At 41.5% G+C, this 25,414-nt stretch overlaps 1 protein-coding gene across 12 annotated transcripts in view; it reads right to left on the minus strand.

Moving 5' to 3' along the window:
- EZH2 (enhancer of zeste 2 polycomb repressive complex 2 subunit) overlaps positions 1–25,414 on the minus strand; it is a 91,166-nt gene that overhangs the window by 19,774 nt on the left and 45,978 nt on the right. For 4 of the 12 annotated variants that reach the window (XM_059172157.1, XM_059172158.1, XM_059172156.1 and 1 more), the window contains 7 exons: positions 19,793–19,916; positions 19,060–19,188; positions 6,867–6,983; positions 3,732–3,852; positions 2,792–2,932; positions 1,753–1,855; positions 1,070–1,248 (listed from right to left, as the gene is read on the minus strand). In XM_059172157.1, coding sequence (XP_059028140.1) covers positions 1,070–1,248; positions 1,753–1,855; positions 2,792–2,932; positions 3,732–3,852; positions 6,867–6,983; positions 19,060–19,188; positions 19,793–19,909 — 907 coding nt within the window. In that variant the 5' untranslated portion in view covers positions 19,910–19,916. Of the gene's footprint in view, positions 1–1,069; positions 1,249–1,752; positions 1,856–2,791; positions 2,933–3,731; positions 3,853–6,866; positions 6,984–10,333; positions 10,513–19,059; positions 19,189–19,792; positions 19,917–25,414 lie in introns of those variants that run through there. The other 8 variants (XM_059172167.1, XM_059172163.1, XM_059172165.1 and 5 more) reach the window with 8 other exon arrangements.

The raw sequence follows: 25,414 nt of genomic DNA on the forward strand, positions 1-25,414 counted from the left end.
GGCTGATCAACATTAAGAGGTGCTACTGGATAATGAGGGGGAAACTTCTGCAAAAGCCACAGAATGTGAAAGGGCCACTCAGCACAGGGGGGAACAACTTGGCACAGGTCAGACGCCCCTGAGAGTGTGGCCTTGCCACAGAGATGGGCGCCCTGAACTGTAACATGGATAAAACTAACCTTTATTAAGTAAACTCTGCTTAGGAAACCAAGGAGATAGCAAATATGTTTTCAAAATAATGCACCTCAAAAGTAATTGGTGCTTTTTAAATGGTGCTTAAAAAGTTCCCAGCACCTAGAAAATTTCCTAACGAAACCTCACTCCCCAGCAATGTCAGAAAAATAAAGCAGTATCATATGTGACACACTTAAATTTCATTCACAGCATTTATGCTTTTCCCGTATTCAAATGCAGATTTTTTTTTTTTTGAGAGAAAGAGAGCGAGAGTGAGGGGCATGGAGTTGGGGGGCTGGGACACGGAGGGAGAGAATCTCCCAACAGACCCCCCACTGTGTGCGGAGCCAGATGGGGCCTTGATGCCACGACCCTGAGACCATGACCTGAGCCAAAGTGAAGAGTCGGACACTTGGCCGACAGCCACCCAGACTGCCCCCCAATGCAGATTAAATTTTTTAAAGTAATTTATTCAGAGGACCCCGCACCAAAAAAAAAAAAAAAAAACACATACTAAATAGACAAAAACATATAAGCATCTTTTCAGCCAATTTCTTATTCAACAAAATCTGTTCATCAATATCACAGTGTTGCTCTCGGCTACCGGTTCACAGGAAGAACTATATTACAAAACAAGTGCTTGGTTACCATTTATGGAAAAACCACTGACCTGTAGTCCAAATTCGTGGGAGGCACGTGGTCCAAATTAAACACGTGCAAGACTTCACAGCAGCCCTCAAGCAACAAAGTACAAAAGAACGATACTCTGATCCTAACATATTTTTCAATCATAACTGCCAGATTAAATGATAAATTCTAGTTATAATAAACGACAACACTTTCCAAGTTGCTTTAAGCCATAATTCCACAACAAAGATAAAAAATGAAAACGTACAAGAATTGCACTTACGATGTAGGAAGCAGTCATATTTAAAACATCGCCTACAGAAAAGCGTATGAAATGAGTGCAAGCTTTGCTCCCTCTGCACAGACTTAGCGTTTGGTCCGTCTATGTTCGGGGTGCATTCGGGAGGAAGCGCGCCGGGGAGCTGCTGCTCGGTGAGCTCTTTGTACCTAACGTTAACCAAGAAGAACGCCAAGTGAAGGTGGGGCCAAAACAACTCCAAAAAGACAGTTTCCGAACGGGGCCGGGTACTGGCTGTGGTGTTCGTCTTGCCCGAAACACAAAAGGAAAGGTCTAACCGACAATAATCTATTTAGATGAAAAACCAATTAAAAATTATGCATGGTATATCGAGAATCAAGTTCACGGGTAGGATCCAGATCATGAAAAATGTTACCATATTAATTAAAATAAACTTCAGTGACACCAACGTTTCTAAAAAGGTCCGGAGAAATTCCCCTCTCCGTGTACGAGTGTCAATGATGTCGTGTGTTTACTGTGCCTATGGCGACTGTCGTGAGGAAGAGTACCACAGACAAGGGGTTTCGAGAACCCTGCCAGTCAACAGAGGAAGCCCAGGGGCTCACCAGCTACATCAGTTCCATTTCTGACAAACCAAAATGCTGAGCTTCGTACCATACAAGGCAAGACCGCCTCAAAAGAACAAATCTTACTTTTCCTTTAGTTCTTCTGCTGTGCCCTTATCTGGAAACATTGAGGAAATGGCTTCAAAAATTTTATCAGAAGGAAATTTCCGAAGTGGGCGGCTTTCTTTATCTAAATGGGGAAATATGAAAGGGAAAAAAAATCATAGTAAACAAGTTTTCAATCCTTCCCTCTCTCCACACAACTACATCTAACAAAGCGGATTTCCTAAGAAATTATCGACTCTGTGTTTCCCTTACTTCTGACACATGTTATACGTATCCACGGAGTGCTGGTGAGCCAAACAAAAACCTCCAAGTCAGATATGGAAAGTTTAAGGCAACCCGGAAGGCTGAAGACCCAGGTTCTAATCAGAGCTCTGCTACCAACTGGGTCTGTGACCTCGCCTGGCCACTATCCACTGGGGTCTGTTTCTTCATCGACAAGCCAAGGAGAGGAACCACATGATCACTGCCTGCTTCCTTCAGATTGCGGGTTTTCCCCATTCCTCTGCGCTGTTTAATAGCGTGCTATGCTGAGTCTCCACCGACTGTGGGCTCGAGTGTGGGGTCCTCTATTATTCTGATAAGCCTTCACTAGTGTAGGGGTTAAAACTCTCGAGCAGTCAGAGGGATTACCATCATAGTGTTCTGGGCTCTGTTTCTCCCCAAGAGTGTGGTCTTAAGTAAGTTCCTTAACTGCACTAAGCCTGTCTCTCCAACTACAAAAGAGATCTGACGCGAACAGCCACCTTGCGGAGCACGAGAGCGACTGGGACACTCACTACTTGCACATAGTCAGTGATCAACAGGTTATATCATAATGATGATTACGATGATCACCCAGCAAAATCCCCAAAACAGAGTACGCTCTTTCGTTAGCCAAAGGAAATAAAGATGCCTAACTATAGGATGAAATGTTACAAATGATATTCTCATTCTGATTCTATTACTATCAATATGCTAGTTCAGAAAAGGAAAAAGAGAAAGAAGGAATGAACATGTTTGTACTTTACTGTTTTTGAAAAACGCTGTCAGGGCTACACACAAGCCTAATACACAGACATACCATCTCTGTTCTCCTCTAGATCTTTCTGTTTCTCTTCTCTTTCATCGGGATCATCTCCATCATCATCGTCGTCATCATCATTGTACTGACCAAGAGCATTCACCAACTCCACAAAAATTTCATCATTTATAAACCCACATTCTGAAATTCATCAAGTCAAATATCAGAAATACACAGAGGAAAGTGGTGATGACAAAAGTTTACATATGCCTTTTCTAACCTGGAAGAAACAGCCAGGACCTATTAATTAGCACGAGCACATCGTTAAAATGAGGTAGGAGATCATTTTTAAGATTGGCCTGAGGCAAAGTTAGGAGGAATTTAACTTCAACACCTGGCACCTTCTCTTTCATCACACCCTCCCCAAGTTTCCAGCGCCCGCTACTCGAACCTAATTCTCTAGAAACTAACTGTGGCCTCAGCCTCCTCCTAACAACTCTTCCCGAGAGAAGCGATGGCGATTATGTTACACATGCCGCCCTCCTGCTGGATGCTTCGCTGGGGTCTCCGGGATGGGACAGAAACCGTGGTGGCAGTGGCGGAAGTGTAGGTCCTGCGGCAGCTAAGTGGGGCGTCCTTCTGAGCATGGGGCCTTCTGGAGCCCACGCATCACACAAGCAGGGCCCTGACCCTAATTTACCGGGAAGGAATCTTAAAACCTACAAACATCCCAACAACTCTATTTAATTTACATTTTACTGGCCTCATAATTTATGTTATAACCAACTATGTATCATTTTCAAATAGCAAAAATGATTTTTCAATTTAAAAATAGTTAGGGATAACATTAAAATGTTTAGGTTTGAAAATAGGCCCAGGTCAGTCCAGCAAAAAACTTACTTTCAATATTAAAAATCTTTTTCATACCTCTACTTAAGAAATTAAAAGTATCTCTCAGTTCTTTGGCCTCTTTTTCCAAGGGAATAAACACAGGGCTCACCTCTATCCCCATGTACTTTTCCATCATAATTTTTTATTAGTTCTTCAATGAAAGTCCCATCCTGGTCTAAAACTTCATCCCCCATGTAAGGAATGTTATGTAAAACAGTTTCATCTTCCACCTAAAAATAAAAATATATTTTAAAAGCAGGCTTATCCTAAATATCAAAGTACTTTTTAAATCAATGTAATGTAAAATACGATTTTTTTCCTAAGTAGATGTCTCTACTCAGTTCTCCAGATCTAAACTAATAGACAACAAACTCTAAAATATAAAATAAAGAGCCCTCCCATCAACAAGGATTATCTCAGAAATCAAACTGTTTATAGGGAAAAAAATTAAGAAAAATACCCTATTCACCTAATCTGACATGTCATCAATCATTAAAACTTACCATTATTTTATGTTCCTCAAGAAAGGAAAAAGTAGTGCATATTACCACATGACCAATCAATCTGAAGATACACCCAGTGTCTTAGAATAGTTGTATCAAAACCACTTAAAATAGCCATAAAAAAGGATAACAACGTAAGGATTTCTAAACTTCATTTGATGATCGAGCTATTCAGACCTTCAATAAAAATCTAGGGGATGTAAAATAGAGTTTCATAAAGTTTATGCCAAAAGGATTTGCTCTTATACATAAAATAAGAACATTCTACAATTACATACAATATTTCAATGCTGATAGGAAAAAGATGCCTATCAAAATTGATCATTTGGGGGCACCTGTGTGGCTCAGATGGTTAAGCATCTGCCTTCAACTCAGGTTATGATCTCAGGGTCCTGGGATCGAGCCCTGCATCAGGCTCCTTACTCAGCGGGAAGCCTGCTTCTCCCTCTCCCACTGCCCATGCTTGTGTTCCCTCGCTCGCTCTGTCTCTCTCTGTCAAATAAATAAATAAAATATATATTTTTTTTAAAAACTCATCATGCTAAGCAAGATGAGAGATGAGCTTATGGAGGTTCTGAAGACAACAGGAGACAAAAAAGGCACTACCTTAGCCGAGCGCGCCGATCTAAGAAAAGCTCGGGAGAACAGAGAACTGAAGCACACACGGGGCCGGCCGCAGACGTGCATGGGAGGGAGAGAATCTTCAGTGAAGGATAAAAAAGAGAGTAATGATAGATCAAGACTGGAAGGTTCTGGAGTCCATATTTGAAGAGACTTAAGCAAGGACAGGTCTGTCTTAAGAAGTCTTGGTTAAAAGAAGAAGCTGAGAAGGAAAATTCTGATAAACAGAGCAGACTGACTACGAGGAGAGGAGGACGCGGCAGCTGCGGCCAGGGTAGGAGCCTCAGGCGGGGCGCACGATCGACAGCGAAGAACACACGAGAAGGCCACGAGACACACAGGGGACCGTCACGTAGCAGCAGGCGGGAAAAACGGAGAGAAGGGAAAAATCTCAACTAATCCCCAGGTAACAAATTTAGGACAATTGCAAAGTTCAGAGAGACAACAGAATCTTAGATGAATAAGGAAAAGGGAAATTGGGAGGGAAAGTGAATAAGGGATATAAAATTAAAATTGAGATTGTGACGCCCTGATCTATCCAGAACCAAACTTACAACTAAAGGGTCCAGTCTGCACAGCTCACTTTCACTAATCCCACTTAAACTAGGAATGTTAATTTTTCTGGATAAAAGCCAAAATTAAGTCACAACTGGCTATTTTGTCTTCCTAACTGTTGCTGTAAACTTTGCTCCTCAAAACATATCCTAATCATAATAAAGATAGTCCGCTTTATTTGCCTTGGTCAGTGACCAGCAAAACTCATGGATAATTCTAAACAGTATTAAACACTATAACCTTTCAGAATTTTAGTCTAAGAAAATGTGAAATCTCCCATAAGCTCTTGCAACAGAATTCTTAAACTAAATGTTTTTGCAAGAAGCCTTAAACATACGAGGCAATTATAGAAGAGTATCTGAAGTTTGTCTTTAATCACTCGCTATAAAATCTTTAAGTTACTGGGGCGCCTGGGTGGCTCAGTGGGTTAAGGCCTCTGCCTTTGACTTAGGGTCATGATCCCAGGGTCCTGGGATCGAGCCTCGCATTGCGCTCTCTGCTTGGCAGGGAGCCTGCTTCACTTCCTCTCTCTCTCTGCCTGCCTATCTCTGTCAAATAAATAAAATCTTAAAAAAAAAAAAAAAAATTTAAGTTAGGGTGCCTTGTGGCTCAGGGGGTTAAAGGCTCTGCCTTCAGCTCAGGTCATGATCTCAGGGTCCTGGGATCGAGCCCCGCATCGGGCTCTCTGCTCAGCATGGAGCCTGCCTCCCTTCCTCTCTCTCTGCCTGCCTCTCTGCCTACCTGTAATCTCTGTCTGTCAAATAAATAAATAAAATCTTTAAAAAATAATAATATACAACTTTAAAAAAAAAAAGTCTCCATGTGTGCCTGGCTCAGTTGGTAGAGCACATGACTCCTGATCTCAGGGTTGTGAGTTCATGGAAGATGCTTTAAAAAAAAAAAAAAATCCCTAAAGCAGGCTCATCAAGGACATCTACCAACACTTCTAGCTTATTTTACATATCAAGTAAGTAATAAAACTATGTATTTTTTACTTAACAACACAAGTCAAGAATGCACACTCAAATTTCTCGTTTCACCTTCCTTCATCCTACTTCTATAAAGAATTAAATACCAGCATTTTGTCACAAAAGCTATTAGGCCGGTTTTATCTGTGGAAATATGCTAAACTTTGTGTTTTATAAGTCCTGAGAATATTTCATAATGTACATTATCATTTAATAACATGCTGCCTAAAACCGTTTCAACAAAAGTTCTCAATTAATAAAACCTATATATCAGACTGAAATTACAGAATACTGACTGACCTTTTCAAGCGTAAGAACTATAAGCTTCATCTTTTAAACATATTTTTAATCCAAGGTAGGATTTCTGCTTAACACTCTTTCTTTAGAGAATATTTTAACTAGGAAAGACTAGAAAAAGAGCAACACCTTAAAGGTTTATTTAAAAATATATATCGGTTTAAAAAAAAAAATCACTGAGTGTTATCATTTCAATAACTTTTTTTACTTATATTATTTTTGATTCACCTTGACAAGAAAATTGTATTTTGTTTAAAATAAGTTATTATCAAGTAAGCAGATGACGCATGATTTACATACCATAAAATTCTGCTGTAGGGGTGACCAAGAATACATTATGGGCACTGAAGCGACTGCATTCAGAGTCTTTAATGGGATGACTTGTGTTGGAAAATCCAAGTCACTGGTCACTGAACACTAGAACAGAAAAAATAAAATTGACTCATAAGAATTAAAAGACAACCTTAAGCTGTCAACATATTATAAAGGGACGCTGCCCACTTAGGTAATTTTGAAAAGGAAATTCCTTTAGCTAAGACAACAAGGTTCCTAACAACCATGAGGGATTCTCTCCTTGCTTTCTTTTACTTAAGGTGAAAAAAATGCTTCAGATTTCACAAATTTTCAAAAGCTTCCAAGAACCCTTCCCATACTTACCAATATCAACCAGAATCAAAAACTGTATGTGCTAGCCTCAGGTTAACTCACTATAAATTTCCTAGCTTGATGCTTAATTTCTTTTAGATCTCAACCACATGGAATAATATTATATATACCAAATATGCCTCTTAAATCTCACTTAATAAGAATATGAAAACTGTTAGGTTCACCTTTCTTATCTTTATCCTCCCTTTTAAAAAGTCCAAGCATCATTTACTGATATTACCAGATGATAAACAAAAATGAAGGGTAGTAACAGATCTGAATTTCAATCACAACAAAAGAAGTTCATATCCATTCTGCAGAAGTATAATCTCTAAATTAATAGTAATAGCTAGCATTATTGAGCACTTTCTATGTGCGAGGCACTATTTTGAACACATTACATGTCTTATCATATTCTGTCCTCTTGACAACACTGTAAGATGAGGACTAATTCTTAGCCCCCATTTTACAGATGAAAAAACTCAGGTGAAAAAAAGGTAAGTAACTGGCCCAAAGTCATGCAGTGGATCAGGCTAAAATTTCATCCCAGAAAGAAAGCCTGACTCTGGAGCCTCAGCTCTTACCCACTACACATACTGCCACCGATACCGTATTCTAGAATGTTTAAGTGCATCTACTCTCTTGAAATACCGTATTTCATCCAACCTGTGATGACCTCAATTTCAAGGCATTCCATTACTTTCTGTATCAGTGAGAAAATAATGTTGCCAGCCAAACTGTAACATAATGCTTTCTTATCACAGCAATTCTAAGATGCATCATATGTTAAAATGTTCAAAATTTTGCATCTTTGATTCTATGAAATACGGTAAAAATCTGTGCCCAAAGGACCACAGCACTTTCTATGCTGTCTAGGAATCCAGCTTTTCTTAAAGAGGACCATTACCCAATCATAAGGCTTCCAAGAACCTGCTCAAAAATACCCTCGGACATATATTCATAAGCTACAATGAGTGAAAATAGAGTAAAAAGAAGAATTGAAGGAGTAAAATGAAACAAAAATAATATATATACACACACATAATTATTAAATGTCTGATTTTTATTGGAGAGGTCTTAAAAATAGCAGGACTAGATTTGGTGAAATTACAGTGAAAATCTTTGGCTTACAGGCCACACCTGGCCCTCAGCGTCTCATCAGGCCAGGGGGACAATCTTGCCATGGTCACAATCACTGCGGCACAAAACAGTTCCTTCCTGGTGGAAGTGAAGGTTTAAAGATAAGAGTAGTTAGAAAGAACTGTGACAGTGATTAATCCATTAATTTGCTTTCCAAAAGGGCCAAGATAAAGATAATAATACTAGAAAGCTCACAGCTCAAGTAAATGAGAAGGTGTGTACGGTCCACTAAAACTCCAGAGCCAGCATCCCTCCCTGTTCCGCGCTCTTGTCTCTGATTCGGTTCTTCATCCATCCGTCCAATGACCCAGTAATAGCAGTGAACATTTATTGAGCACGTACTATGTTGCAGGCACTGTGCTAAGTGCTTTGTAGACATCGTCTTAACCACTGGTCCTCTCAGCCTCCAGAGTCACAACCTCACAAATGAGGAGGAGACTGAGGTTCACAGAAGTTAAATAACTTGCCTAGTCAGAAAGGTAGGAAGTTACCAAGCCAGGATGGAAGCCTAAGTCTGATTTCAACACCCACGCGCCTCATCTCTGTGCTGCGCCCCTGCCCTTGAGATGCTCGTAGGGTCAGAGACCACGCACAGCTGCGCCCGGGCTGCTGCTGGCCAGACGCCCTCTCCCCAGGCCCTCCTCTTAGTCCTCTCACTACCAAGTCTCTTACTCTCACGTAACCCCCGCTCCTCCCCACCTAACTGCCTAACTGTGGGGCCAGGGCTCCCCATTACTGAACCAAGTAGTATACTCTGTCCAGGGATTTTAAGTACAAAGTAACTGTAATTTCTTACCAAAAAAATTAGAGTTTGGGGGTTTTCTTTCACACTTGGAGGGAAGTAAATTAATATTGTGACTTTAATTCTGAAGATTAGCCTCCTTTAGAGGTTGGGGCAGGAAGGGGAGCGTGTTGCCTCTCCAACTCTGACTTACCCACCTGCGAACTTAACATCTGAACCCAAGGTCAGACTTAAGGCTAGACAGCTTACTATTCCTTTCAACTACCAGACAGGAGGGACTCTACTTCATCTGTTTGCTCTAAAGATGGAGAAAATGCTCTGGAGCTACTGAATGAGGTCCAGTGATTTTTACCCCTGAAGAGAAAGAACTTAGAGAAGCACAAAAATGAGACGGCAAAGGCTGCAGTGCTCAGTACGGCCTCCAACCCCGCACCTGTCAGACCCCAGCCTCTCAACCCTGAGACCCACCAGAGTCACCAAGGGGCCAGAAATCAGCTCTCTGAGGGCAAAAGCAGCTTAGACAGTGTGGTTTTATTTCTCTGTCTTGCAACGATACTCAGCACAGTGTCTCAAAAAAGAGTAGGCACTCAAAAAATGTTTCTGGAATGAACAGACTGCATTTGCTGATTTTGGTTAATGGAGGTTTCACTCCAATTTCTCTTGAATGCTAAGAGAGCATCTACTTAGAAAACTGAAGGCCTATACCCACCTCATTATCTACATAGTATCTCTAGAAACCTAAGCCATTCCTTAACTATTAACCTTAACTAATAACCATATTCCTTTCATTTATGAACTAATATTCAAATGCAAAAGCATTTGTTGGTAAAACAAGTTTGGGAATTCTTATTTATTGACTTAACAGGAAAATTACTCAAAAAATTCCAGTTACTTACCAGTAACTTTTTTTCTTTGAAAATGTATCATCCTTGACAGTTTATGTAATTAAGTCTCATATCACAATACTGAAAAGGATTTTGACCTCATGAGTCTCCAAAGCATTTTACCTGATCGGGCAAGTGTCCTGGGCTCAGGAACTCACTAGGAGACCTACATCAACAGATAAAATTCTCCAATTCTCATTCCTACTTGAGGATCACACAAGGAAGTCATTACAGGTGATTCATCATCAGTGGTAAAGAAGGAAAAAAAGCCTATTAGTTATCAAGGATGCTACATTTTCAGAGAAACACAGCTTACTGGTAAGTGACCGGGTTCCTCTGAGGATGGATAGACTTACATCAACCAGCTGGTACAATAGGCGACTGTGTGGCTGGACCACTGGGAGCTGGAGAGGGAAGTCAAGCCAAAAATAGTAGTTGTAGGAGTACACAACCAAACTGAGACTCTTGGCAGAAGGCTGGTTCCAAGTAAAAACTGTGTTATGGAAAATCGTAGAGGGAAGAGCAGGTGAATGGCCTGCAGGGAAGGGAAAGAAATTAACACACCTACTATGTGCCAAGCACTGTGCTAGAGATTTTACCAAAGTTAACTTCTTTAAAATCCACCACTACCCTAGGAGGTCGGTATGACTCCCCATTTTATAGTGGGACATCCCAAAGGAAATAGCCATGGCCATCTGGTCTCTGAACAATCTTTAACATCAGAAGAGTGAAGTCCAACTTCCATATAGTGGGGGGTAAAAATACAGTCAGTTAGCCAAGTTAAAAATATTCTTGGATACTGGTTGGTCCATTTAATTCATGCCAGAGACACAATGCACTGTTGATATTGTCTAATATCCTTCAGCCTTTCCAAGTAAAAACAATAAGGAACCATCTTACATCTAAGGCGTAAGGAAAGAAGGCACCAACTGCCACCCAAACGCTAAAGAAAAGCAGAGGATGATTTCTGAAACTGCCTCTATTCTTCAAAATCCCAGCAGAGAAAAGATAACACATCCAAATCTTAAGCTAGCCCTTCTGGTGAAAATGACAATGCATGTAATTTAATTTCTGACTGCTTTTATGCAGATAAGTCCTAAAGAAAAAAACCAGAATGAGTAAATATCAAGTTGGGATCAAAAGAAGCTAGACAGAATCAGTCCCTAACCAGGTCTCAGAGGCTGATTAGGAGAAGGAGTAGAAGACATGAGAGTTAAACAACAGGAAGAAAAATTTCTCATCAGATCATGACCCAGACGTACTAATACAAGCAGCTGATCAAGGGCACCAGGGCTAAGGAATCAAAGAGTGGCTCATAACCAGATTCTCGATTATTTCCATTTTTGTTGTAAAGTATGTTATAGAGCCATCCCAGACTAGCAGGAAAACTCAACCTGCAACATAGGGCTCTTGCTTCTGAGCTCAAGTAAGCATCACAGAAAGACAAAATCCTCTAAGTGCCAGTTCTTATAGTTCTTTCCAGAAGAAACACACACACACACACGCATTTAACATAGAACACAGAACATTTGGAATGCAATTTCAGCAAGTGTAGACCCTTAAAACTCTTCCCTGCCTCCTAATTTCAAAAGGCTAATATCAAATGAAAGCAACCATAAATATATCAACCTATGTAATAAGTGAATCTTATTAAACCCAATGCACAGAGAAAACCCAATGTAGTCTGGGGTCAGAAGGGGCTGTATTAAATCACTCTCCATAATCATAATCTACAAACGCCAGTTTTGCTAAAAGAACTGGAAACCAGAAACTGAACAAAAGCTCCGTACATACATTTTGGTCAAACTACAGAACACCCAAGTGGCATAGGACACAGCTAACCGGAGCCGAGCAAACACGAATACCTAATTCAAGAGTAGTCCTAGGAGTGGGAAATAAGATCATTTCTGCCCCCTGAAAAAATGAAAACAAAAGAAAGCAAAAACTAACATATGGGAGACCGAGTACTGTGAAGCCCCCCCACCGCCCCGCTTCCATAAGCCGCAGCAGCACACTCATCCAGAAGTTTCTGTGAGTGGACGGGGATAAAAGCTACAGGGCAGCAGTGGCGTAATTTCCAGAGAGAGCCGACACCGGCACCAGGCCTCCCAGGAGCACAAAGTCCCAGCTCAGGGGGTAGATCTGCTCAGGGGGTAGATCGGGGACCACCAATCAGGTCAGCCACGTGTCCTGACTCTTGCAGAAAAAAAAAATTTTTTTTTAAAGACTATTTATTTATTTGACAGAGAGCACAAGCAGGGGGAGCAGGAGAGGGAGAAGCAGGCTTCCCGCTAAGCAAGAAGGCCTATGCGGGGCTTGATCCCACGACCCCAGGACCCTGAGATCATGACCTGAGCCTAAGGCAGACGCTTAACCCACTGACACCCAGGCACCCCACAGAAAAGATTTATAACTGCTTCTTGACTGTTCACTATTTACTAAATAGCGCTGTAACAACTAGAAAGCTAAACAGAAAAATACTAAAAACCAAATCCTTACTCATTGTTTATACCAAAGGAAATTCCTGATAAGTGAAAACAACTAAACAGAAAGATGCAAAGGTAATTTATACAATCTTTACATTCTAAGCCTTTAGAAACAGAGAAATCAAAAGAAATTCTAATTTGACTATCTAAACATGTAAAACTTCTATAAATCAAAATATACCAGAAATAACATCAAAATGTGGGGAATGGGGGGGTAAGAATCTGTAAAACATGATTTAAAAAGGAGTATTTAATAATAAACAAAAGTCCTTAAAAATCCTAAGAAACAGTTCAACTTAATTTTAACAGATCCAACACCCTAACAGTTATTTATGAAATATAAACAACAGAAACTTGACCTCATTCAATAAGTAATATAAAGCAAACAAACTGGTAACTTTTTACCTATCACACTGACAAAGATCCAAAAGACCACTATTACGCATTGGGAACAGAGATAAACAGACACTACACTACCATAAACAGCTGGTGGGGTATAGATGGAAAATCTTTCAGGAGAAAGCTATGGTGATACCCATAAAAATTTAAATATGCCTATATCCTCTTGACCATGTAATTTTATTTCTAGGGACTCCTCCTACAAAATCACTCAAGATGCAAAGATGTAGATGAAGGGTATAGACTGAAATACTAATTGCAAAAGTAAAAAAACTTAAAACCTAAATGTTCACACCTGTTTAAGAATAGGACAATAAATGGTGGTATATTCACAGTATCAAACACTGCATTCTTAGAGACTGAGGACCTGGATGGAGGCTGCAGAAGTGATGGCCCCAAAGGCAGGGGGTGGGGTGATGGGCAAAATGGGGGAGGGGAGTGAGACACAGTTTCCAGTAGGGAATGACTAATTCCCGGGAATAAAAAGTACAGCAGGGGTACCTGGGCAGCTCAGCTGACTGAGCAGCCGACTGTTGGCTTCAGCTCAGGTCACCATCACATGGTCATGGGCTCACGCCCCTTTGGGCTCTGCACTCAACAGAGAGTCTCCCTGAGATTCTCTCTCCCTTTCTCCCTCTGCACCCCGCCCACGCACTCTTGCGCATGCGCTCTCTCTCTCTCAAAAAAATTAATTAATTTTTTAAAAAAGTAAAAGGCAGCCCAGGGAATACCATCAATAGTACTGACACAGGGTGTGGTGACAGACGGTGGCCCCAATCATGGTAGGCACAGCATGAGGAGCAGAGAAACTGAATCAGTAAGCCCTACACCTCAAACTAATGTAACAGGGTGCACACTTTTATCTGGGCAGTAACCTTTTGAAATATAATATATATTATCAATATGTTGTATGCACAAAAAGAGATTAGAAAGATTAAAAATCACAAGGGCTGGACTACAGAACTTTTGCCTTCTGTTTTATGTATTTCGGTGTAATGTGAATTCTTAAAAGAGTCATTTTGCAATGGCCTTTCAGTTAAAGAGAATGATTAAAGTTTCATTAACCACAGAGATATTCACATGACCTGGTATAAAACTGCCTCAATCAATAGAAGGTACTCATGAAATCTCTCCAACCCTCCCAAAATGGTACTCCAGTAATATTCTTTTATAAAATCTATTAAGATAAAGCAGAATCCTAAGCAGTAAATTTAAGTCAATCCATGTTATCCCAGAAGTTCTAGGTCTAATAAAATTCTATTTCTTCAGAGCAATAAACAATTTTTAACAATGCAGGCTAGAAAAGCATTTCTTCTGGTTCCATCTGTTCTTAAAGTAGCTGTAAAACATTGGTTCTGCATTTTGGGAAAAGAACTGATCTTTGTAGATCAGTGATCACTGATCTTGATCAATGAGCTCGATCTTTTTAGTCAAACAGTTGATTATCCGTGTATATAAAACACCAACTATATATGCAATGTTCTAGGAGAAAAACAGCAACTGAAAGCAACTTCTGCTGGTTTATTGGGTGCACAAAATACATATTTGACATTTTTGAAAAATTCACTTTCCAAATGTCAGATATAGAATCTGAAGTCTAAAAAATAAACTCAGACATCAAGTATATCATGTATATTTAATATAACAGTGATATACAAATGCAAACATCGTAAGTGACCCTTATTTTTTTAAAATGACCTCTTGGAAAAGCATAAAACACTTACAACATTAGTTCTTTTCAAAAAAAAAAAAAAAAAAAGAAAGAAAGAAAGAAAAGCCTCCTTATGTCATGTAAGAAACGTTCCATCTATTTCAGCCTTAAAAAAGCAAAGAGGAAGCTAAGGCCACAGTGATTTCTTAAAAAGTTGTATCGGTGGGAAGGACTGGCAGAGTTAACACAGGACTCAACTCTCCAAATAAATACTAATAAATGATTAAAGAAAGGCAAAGAGCTACAGTAAGCAACTTGGAAACTAGGTTCTTTGAAGCACCAAGAAAGGAAGGCTGTGTTCAGACCAAGAACCACCCATTTATTTCTAAAACGTGAGAAAAATGACCTTGCTCCCTGCCATGTTTGCTCAGATGGCTCCTGAGCATCTAGACCTACTGGTTCTGCAATCCTGAAATTGACCAAGGAAAGAAAACAGTTGCATACTAAAAGTTGAGAGTGTATTTAAGAGCACTAAATTATACACAGGTTACACTATTGTATCATTCTTTCTTGGTAAATAGTAACAAAAATTTCTATTTACAATTAACTAAGGAAAGAGTATTATCAGTCAACAAATAATGCAATCAAGTGTCTACATGCAAATGAGACGCTATCCCTCTCCTTCAATAAAAATAGGGAGTCCAAACTGCAAAGGTATAAAAGAACTTACTTTCTGTTATTTTGATAGAAGCCTCTCCGACACTCCCACAAAAAATTTGCAAATATCAAATGACAGATGATGAACTCATAGTCATTTCAAATATTACTACGAGGATCAAACCTGCACGTATTAAAATGTTTTAATTCTTCATAAATGCGAGGACTATGATGTCTTTCTAAAGATGCCGCTGTGTTAGGCATCCTGAAGAAGCCCCACATTTCCATATACACTAAAAATGCTATTTTCATTAGTAAACAAGACACAAAATTCCTACAAGAACATTAAATTCTCCTGGGAATCTAGGAATGCATACTGGCAGGATATTTTTAAATTACTAAACCAATCTACCACTTGCCCAGAGGACAGACATCATTGGAGCGAGCCTCTCTTTCAATCATAATACACACAGGGGATAAAAATCTTGATACGAAGAATCAATGAAGGAAAGCATCATTTGGTTTTCAGCAAGAAATGGACAAAGGTACAAAAAGAAATGTACTCGTGAGAACTACAAGAGTAATTCCTCAACCAGTTTCTTCATTAAAACTGGAAAAACAGACACACTAAGGAACAGGACTACGAAGGTGAGAGGACTTGGAGAAGATAAAGTCTTTTACCGATAAGACAAAGTAATAAAAATCAACTCGAAGCAATGGTTTTTACAAACGACCACACACGCCGTCAATAAGGTGTTCGTACCTTGGGCTGTGCTTACCACTTAGTGACATTTTTAAGGTGACTATTCCTTGAAGAGATTAACTAAAGAGCAAAGGAAATAAATGTAAAACACACCACCAGGTCTTCAAATATTCAGGAGTATTTTTAAAAAGAAAAATATTGACACAGTCTGTATAAAAATTGTATGGGCCACACTGATTAGGTTCTGTAACCTCAAAACCAAAAAATAAGTACCCACAGATATCTGTGAAACACATGTTAAGAAAACGCGATACTGAGGAAGGGAAGCTCTCAGTTCAACTGCAGAGCTCCTTGATCTGAGGTCAGCGTCTACAGGGGCCGCTTCGTTACATCAGGGAGTGTGTGACTTTTGTCAGACGTTCTCCACTACAATAACCTAGATAAAAACCAGTCATTTTAAAACTGAGCACATCTATTTTACATGCACAGCAGGAACTACACTATAAGACTTCAGTGAAAAACTGAAAATTGTCGTTCAAAGATCCTCATGGCACAAAGGACTTAAACTGAAGACAGCGCTTCCAAAGATCGGTTTATAAAAATAAGCAGTTAATTAAAACAATGTTATAACAGCACTTCCCAACGTTGAAAGCCACAGACTTTAGGTGTTTGGACCAACACTGCAGTCTGAACTCCCGCCAAGCCTACTACTAGGAAAGTCTTTGCACAACACACTTTTATTTATCCTCCTGCTTCTGACCTACTTCGGACTCCAACTTTTAAAGCATATAAAAGAAATTGATGTACTGCTGGGAATGCTCAAACTGAAGAAAAATAAAATGGGATACAGTCTCATCTACAAAATAAGGAGATGAGACAGAGATCATTAAAGTCCTTTCAGTCCTAAAGTCTTACTATTTTTATTGTGAGAACACCATAAAGCTTATCACAAACTGCATAAGCGTTCAACTTCCGAAAGTCAGTGAGGATGGCTTTAAAGGGGTCTGGGAATGGGGGAAGTAAAAGATGAATCATCTGAGGCAGAATCAGCTATGAAGAGTAGCTCAGAAACTAACAGCCTTGAGCACGTCAGAGGTCCAGGCAACAAAAACTGAGTTCCTGAGGCAGAGCGACTTCCCTCCTTTCCCTCCTATTTTGTCAAAAGGGTTTTTCTCAACCTGCACGGGGCACTAAGTGTAGAAAGCAATTCTGTTTTATTACAGTGCTATTTCTTCTTACAATTTCTCGCAAAAATTCACATTAAAAAGTTAGTATCTTTACATTCAATGATTTATCTCCATTTGACAGAACCAAAAGCAAAATTGAATTAGTAAATATTCACTTGAGTGAACTGTACTTAAAATTATATTATGAACAATTTAAGTTGTAAATAAACAATGAACTTTACTCATTTCCTAATGTGTCTGAGCCAAGTGTGCTCTTCTGGGCCCACATCAGATCACTGGAGCAAGTGAACTCACTAGCCTTCTAAGGCCCAGCATCCTCATCTCGGGGAAAAACAGGCCTAATTCAACTATCACAAAGATTGAAGGAGGTTCGTGTGTGCAGAGTACCTAGCACATTACCAGAAATCATTACTGCTGTTAACTTTCACTTATAAATAGAAGATGGGCTTTTGGTGGCATTTTGAGTCAAAATGGGTGGCAAAAAGTGAGTGTTCCAAGTGTGCCTACTTAATTCTCCAAATCTCTAAGATCTAGTCCACCGGGAAGAACAAAGTTTCTTTGTCCTTTATCCTCAAAATTTCCAAAAGGTCACCAGACAAAACTTTCGAAAGAATGACTGATAAGCCCCATCCCTCTCCCTTTTGAGATCATACTGACTAGCCTAGAAACGAACCCCTTCCACCTTTGGTGTATTAAAGTCATTCACCTCTAACATGCAGGCCCTGACCTGTTCCAGATGATGCAGAAGGTGTCAGCAGTGTAGAATATACACTTCCACATCGGCAAGCCCAAGCTGTAAAGAGCTATCACCTGACAAAGTGAATAAAAGACTAAGCATCATTGCACGTCATGGGCCACCATGGAGACCACCAGAGCACGATCACAGTCATCACGAGGACCGCGCTACGAAGACAGTACTGGCGAGTCTCTGAGGCCAGCGCTAGACAATTACTGCTTATTAACAATGTTTCGTTAAGTATCCCATCAAGTCTCACCGAAAATGCATTTTAGAATTGATCCCACTGTCTAGATGCTTCCTGTGTTTAGGCACTCAGAGAAACAACTAGCCACTGCACATTGTAACGTCAACTCCCAATCACTCTTCCTTCTTGTTTGGGCGCCCGTTCCAGTAGCACTCCACCTCCCACGCCGTGTTTTCCTGTACAGACAGGTACTTGCACTGCTTCGCTTTACCCCAAACCCTACTGATTGGTTCGATACTGTTTGTCAGCTTCTGACATTGTCTTTTTTTTTTTTTTTTATGGGCCCTGCACGGATGGAGCCCAATGCAGGGCTTGAACTCACAACCCTGAGATCAAGAGTCAGACACTTAACAGAACAAGCCATCCAGGTGCCCCAAGCTTCGGCCATTTTTTTTTCATTTTGCTGCCACTGTGTTTTATGTGTCTTTTAATTATAAAACCCGCAATACATTTATTGCCTTCTTTTGGAAACGGATTTAAGATCTACTGCCTTCCTTCAGAAAAATTCTATTAAAAAGGACTTCTGATCTCTCAACAGCAAATTTAAAAATTCTTAGAGAGCCTTAGAATTTAAACAAAATAATTCAAATAATAAATAACTTCCTTAGTCCATGAATATGAATGAAAAAAAAAAAACATTTCTTATGGCATAGCTAATTCGTATTAAGGGGCAGAAAAAAAAGACAATTGTGAGTCAGAATGCCTTGCTCTAAACAGTGATCTGATGAGACCATTAAAGAGTATTTAACTTACGGGTTTTTTAATCAACAATCCTATAAAAATCTACACACCACCTACCTGGTAACTGAAAACATATGCTGAACACTATAGCTCTCTTATAAGGAAAAACTCCTGGTGTTACCTAAGGCAACCATTAACAGTTACCCATGAAAAAGAAAGAGCAATAAAAAGATGGACATCCTGAGGTGAACGACTTCCTATCAGTAACCAACCAACATTGCAACAGCAAAAACCAGAATGCACCGATAATTACTACAGTGCGTGAGTTAACCAACCTCCCTGGTCCCGCGCAATGAGCTCACAGAAGTCAGGATGTGCACAGGTTGTATCCTTCGCTGTTTCCATTCTTGGTTTAAGATTTCCGTCCTTTCCAAAATTTTCTGACGATTGGAACTAAACATACTCTTTAAAAAAAAATGAAGGAGAGGAGAAGAGAAATTGTTCATTGTTAGAAAATTCGTAGTATCTCTAACACAGGTTAAAATCTAGTGATTTCTCAAAAATTTCAGGAAAATTCCTTCAAACACATACAGATTTTACACTAAACTGCAGTTTCCCACATTCGAGTAACACAAAAGCACCACACGCATTACCCTATTAAGAGTGGGCGGGGACAGAAAGTCATTCCATCCTCTCTTTGCTAACAGCTTATAAAAACAAAATCACAATGACTTTAGAAACATAAAACCCTGAGACACATCCCTTTATATTTGGGTCCCGAATCTGCCCAAGCAACACAAAGGATACACTAAAAAGATAGTGATTTTCGAAGCACAGTGACCAGCCATTAGATCACAGTCTTCCCATTCTCAATGCTGTGCCTGGGCCCATCGTCATGTTAATTAGACAGATCAGGGCCCTGGGCTCCCCAGCCTTCATTTATCTTACTATAAATATGACCTTGGCTGAAAATGGACCCTTGCGAATTGGAACTTATCTTTTGGGGTGGGGTGGGGGTGGGGGGCGATCCTTAACCGTGGGTGCACTTCCCAGAAGAGAGAGCTGTACCTTCACTTCGTCAGCCCGCCTGAACCGCTTGAGCTGCCGCAGCCGCATGTACTCAGATTTTACACGCTTGCGCCAACAAACCGGTCCCTTCTCAGATTTCTTCCCAGTCTGGCCCATGATTACTCTAAAAGCAATGGTTTCATATTAAAATCACTAATCTAACCAGCCTGCATATGATCACTTGTGTTTCCATCCCCAGCAAACTAACAATCAACCAAACAGTACAGGACGCTGGTGACATGTGCGAGGGGTGCTCACTCGGGCCACAGGTTACGGCCTTAGAACAGCTCGTTCGAGTGTAAGTTTTGATTGAACCCAGCTTTTAAAGGATATTTTTATTGACCAAGGTTCTCCACCCCTAAGAAGCAGCCGTCTTCCAGAAATGGGATCCTGTTACAGAAACAAAGCATACCACGACAAGCTAGTTTTTAGTCTAGGAGATCCACACTGCCAAAGGGAAAAAAATGTAGACAAGTTACTCTACATCTTTCATCGTTAAGTCAGCAGGTTACAGGCATAAATGAATAACATGACTGAAAAAGAGAAATCTGAAAAAGAAAAATTTACATACAGCACTACAACTAAAAAATACACAGTACAATGTACAAGAAACATACAAAGGAAAGCCGCCGCCTGCACACACTTTTAACTGTGCTTCTCGCCGGAAACACCGAGAAAAGTCTGTACTTCTGCCTCTTGTGCCACCTTTACTCACATGAGGGGTTTCTCGGCTAGCAACCAAAACCATAGCAAATGCCAAGTAAATTCTTCAGTCTTACCTTCAGCTGCAGGATCTAGGAACCAATTACATTTAAATGTAGGGAAAGCCTCTAGTCCCGCAGGTGCCTAAGTCGTAACGCAGAGTCCCCATTTTAAGTGTAAACAAATGTCCTCTTCTAGAACATCTGCTTCTCAGAGTATTAAAATCGTTACTTGTGCCCTCAAAATATTAAGACATTTCTCTGTCAGACGTGCAAAGGTGCCACATCAAGGATGTTTAAATTATCTAAGAGCAAAGGATAGTTTTAAATAAAAGGGAAGGGGGAGATGGATCTTCTGTGCCCAGCACAGGGGGTCAGACGGGGCCGCAGTTCAGTCTCGGCACAAGAGAGGAGGGTAGCTGTTCCCACCACACCGCGGATGAAGCAAAGTAAAGGAATTCAAGAATCACTTAAGAGAAAACTGGGTGATGACTTAAATATGGGAGTGGATGATGTTCTGGCTTGAATGGCCGGTAAGGGAGTAGGGCTTCATTGACCCGACCACGTAAAACCCTCGAGCGCAAAGAAATCGCAAAGAGACGAGATTCAGAGAAGACAGCCTCAAGGTCCGTGGGTAATTCTCGGTCAGAAAACCCAGCCACCAAGAGCCGCAAGGATTCTTCAGGCTGAAAGCGGAGCACGGTAAGCACAGGATATCCCACTCCCAGGAACCCAGCCCTGAATACACAAAGATAAATGACACAGAACTTGCCCTTGTGGAGCTCAGGTCCCACCTACCAAGGCTGAAAAGAAGACAAGACAGTAGGAGATCTACAGGAAAAAGTCCGGGGGAGGGGATGGCAGGAAAGGTGACAACTCAACCCTCAATGTCGAGCTGGACTTCGAAAGGCCAGGAAAGAACAGAAGGGACCCTAAGGTCTGAGCAGGGGACAGCTGGATATGGGGCTCTGCAGGCCAGGAGGTCCGGCTGGCAGACCCCATTAACGAAGATGGCCAAGAAACCAGCTGAAGACCCCAAATGACAAGCACTGAGGGAACGAGAAGAATGAAGAGATTTCAGAACTTGGGCGAGTAAGTCTGCTGGTCGAGGCCGCAGAGATAACTGAAGAGGTTGGGACCTTGCTTTTGGCAGCAAAGGAAATAATCCAGAGACCCAGATTCGGGCAGATGACCCGATCTCTGAAGCAAAGCACAAAGTGAGGAAGACAGAAGACGGTGAGGCAGGCCAAAAAGACACCGACATTGGGGTGGGGGGGGGGGGGTGGGAGGCTTTATTGAAGAAGTAACTGTGGTAATCCTTTGCTTTCATATCTGCTAGTTAACAGTTGAGCTCAAGTAATTCTATGCAAATTAATTTCAGAATGCAGCACTTCAAAGGCCTAGGAACTAGAAGGGAAAGCCATCAGATACAAAGGGCTTATCTTGCTTCATGAGCTCACAGACTAATCACCACGAGTCCATCCGCTGCCTCGACTAATGCCTGGTCCTCGGAGGCAGCACCCCTGCCTGCACCTGACAAAACTGGGCACAGGACCCCGGCACTAACCTGCCACCAACGTGAGATGCGGTGGTACCACAGCCCGTTTCTTCGAGGTGCACGGCTTCTGGGCTGGGGAACAGGCATTGTTCCGTCGTCTAGCATTTCGTGGCTTCACACTAGAACCCTCCTTGTGCAAGAGCCTGGTGTCCCTTCCATGGTGTTCCTGCCACTAGTGACAACCTCTCTGATGAAGTGGGTCACAATGAAAGTTTCTCTGACCAAAGGTATGACAATACGAGCTACAGGATCCACAACAGAACATTTAAAATTGATTCTGGAACGAACCGCTGTAAGACAGCACATACAGAAAGATTCCCATGTCCAGAAATTCCACACGCTCTCCCATGAAAGGAGTATGTGAGTGAGGGTGTGAAGCTACAGGACGAGCTGGTAAACACGCACAACAGAGAGAAAATAAGAGAAATTATGGTGATTCACTCATGGGAAATTATCCCAAACACAGGATCATGACACCTCCAAATAACACCTATGAAATCAAGCTAAAAGTGAGCGGACTGTTCTTTGAACACACAGGGCTGGTCGACTAAAAAGTAATAAAAAGTAATAAAATTTAAGGCACCACTTAGAAGAATGTTTTATGTTAAACCCCTCCCACTATCCTAGCATTTACAACATATTAAAATCCTAGTTTCATGTTTTTGTTTGTTTGGTTTTTTTAAAGATTTTATTTATTTATTTGACAGGGAGAGAGATCACAAGTAGGCAGAGTCAGGCAGAGAGAGAGAGAAGCAGGCTCCCTGCTTAGCAAAGAGCCCGATGCAGGGCTCGATTCCAGGACCCTGAGATCATGACCCGAGCCAAAGGCAGCGGCTTAATCCACTGAGCCACCGAGGCGCCCCTATTTTCCTGTTTTTCACCCCAATTCATCCTCACTGTAAGTTCTTCGGCAGCAAGAACCATTCTTACTCATTTGTAAAATCTCCGAGCCTGGCTGTGTGCCTGGCAAATACGTTTTTTTTCTTTTTTGAGAGAGAGAGAGCGAGAGAGAGAATGGTGCCCGTTCACACAAGGGGGAGGGGAGGGTAGATGGGGACAGAGAAGCAGGCTCCCTGCTAGACAGAGAGCCCGATGCGGGGCTCGATCCCAGGACCCTGAGATCATGATCTGAGCCGAAGGCAGACACTTAACTGACAGAGCCACCCAGGTACCCCCAGCAAATACATTCTAATATAAACAAAAACAAAACATGTCTACAAAAGTACACCAATGGTGAACTGCTCACAAAGTCTAGATGTGCCACAAGGTATGAAAAGGAAGGGTGGGGCCTCCCCTGCGTGGGCAAGGCAAAGGAGGGAAAGGTACTCCACGACCAAGAAACCTCCAAGGAGAGGAGTCTCAGGGACGATTCAGACCCCATGGCCAGATGCCCTACCGATCAACAGATCCTGAATACAAAACCTGGAGCTTCTGGTATTTCTTTTTACTAAGAAGTACTCCAGGGATAATATCAGTACCTCCCCGCTGGTTGCAAACACCAAACACACAGACCCACCCAGTTCTGAGCCGGCTGGAGCCTCCAAGTGCCAGCCAGCCCCTTCCCCTTCCCAGCGCACGACCACCTCGAATCAGGTCTTCTGACCGCTTTCCACCATACCACAGCCCAGCAAGTATTAAGATTAAGTTCCAAACATTCATATATTAGCAGAAAGAAACCTGTATTAAAATAATGTGCCAGTAAATGGATGAGGATTGGGGCGCCTGGGTGTCTTAGTCAGTTAAATATTTGACTCTTGGTTTCGGCTCAGGCCATGATCTCACAGTCGTGGGATCCAGCTCCACGTCTGGCTCTGGTCTCAGTGTGGAGCCAGCTTCAGATTATCTCTCTCCCTCTCTGTCCTACTCACTCTCTCTCGAATATATAAAATACTTAAAAATTAATTATTTAGGGGCACCTGGGTGGCTCAGTGGGTTAGGCCTCTGCCTTCGGCTCAGGTCATGATCTCGGGGTCCTGGGATCGAGCCCCACATCAGGTTCTCTGCTCGGCGGGGAGCCTGCTTCCCCCTTTCCCTCTGCCTGCCTCTCTGCCTACCTGTGATCTCTGTCAAATAAATAAAATCTTTTTTAAAAAACATTAATTAACTAACTTTAAAAATGGATGAGGATTTGTGAATACCTCCAATTTTTATATTTCTCATTCAAAAGATTTGTTTAGTTTCATAGGTAAATTGGCACTGGTAGGATTTTTACCCAAGATGTGAAAAGGACTTCTCTTACTCAAAACAGAATACCTCTTAGTCGTTAAAATAAGACTCTACCCACATACAGTAAAACCAAAACAACAGGTTTTCTTTAATTTAAAAGACAAACCAGATTATGGCAGGAAACCATCAAAACCTTCATACAATGCAGTAAAACCTTAAAAAACCTTAAAAAAATTAAAGGAAAATTACATCTACAGTCTATTTTATGAATCAAAACAAACTCCCATAACCTGAGCAGGAGGCCCTCGTAAGCCAGCTTTGCCCAATGGAGCGGACATGGGGTCATCTGTATCCCCCCGCATCAGCTCGCCTTCTCCGGAAACTTCCCACCAACCTTTCTCTGAGGACAACCAGCTACCTGGCGCCTAAGCCCACGGCTCCCTGCCGACCGCCACCAGTACACACTGGATACGTGACCAGACTGGTCTGATCACAGGGACAATCTCCTGGCTCCCTGCAGCCTGCGGACAAGAATGCTCGCTCTTTCTCACTTAGATTCCAAGCTGGATATACATTGCCCAAACGGTTGCTGGAAGCCAACTCGTAAACATGAGACAAGAGCCTGCAAAAGGAAAAACACCCAAAGCCAAGAAACAGACTCTAATCACCTCACCGAGCCCTGAATCAGGTGTGTTTGCCAAACCCAACTCTAGAACTTCAGTTACATGAGTCAAGAAAATCCTTTTTTCCTTTTAAACCAGTTTGGATTAGGTTTCCTTGCCACACAAAATACAGAGGGACTGAGATACATTCTGGTACTGGGATTACATGTGCGACACCGTCTGTATTAAGAGATGTGTTCTGGTGACCACTTCCTCGCTGCCACATCGAGGGCATCACCAGAGGGACCAGAAACAACAGTGCGGCTCTGCTGCCCACCTGGTAAGGTGCCTCCTCCACCCTCTCAGGCCTAGACAGCCCCAGGGATGTGCCAGGACCCAAGTCTCCGCTTCTCGGGGGACCAGGACACAAAGCCCAAAGAACCAGCTGTCTTCTCTCTCAGGTCCAACCTGTGAACGGCCTTTACCTGAGGGGGCAACCCTGCCCCTCCTTCCTCGGGGACCAATGACAAGGAATTTAAAAAGTTCCCTAGGCACTTTAGTCCCTTTGATGCCTTTCTTTAAAGGTTCTTTTTTT

The sequence above is a fragment of the Mustela lutreola genome, chromosome 4, assembly GCF_030435805.1.
Source record: "Mustela lutreola isolate mMusLut2 chromosome 4, mMusLut2.pri, whole genome shotgun sequence".
Taxonomy (NCBI): domain Eukaryota; kingdom Metazoa; phylum Chordata; class Mammalia; order Carnivora; family Mustelidae; genus Mustela; species Mustela lutreola.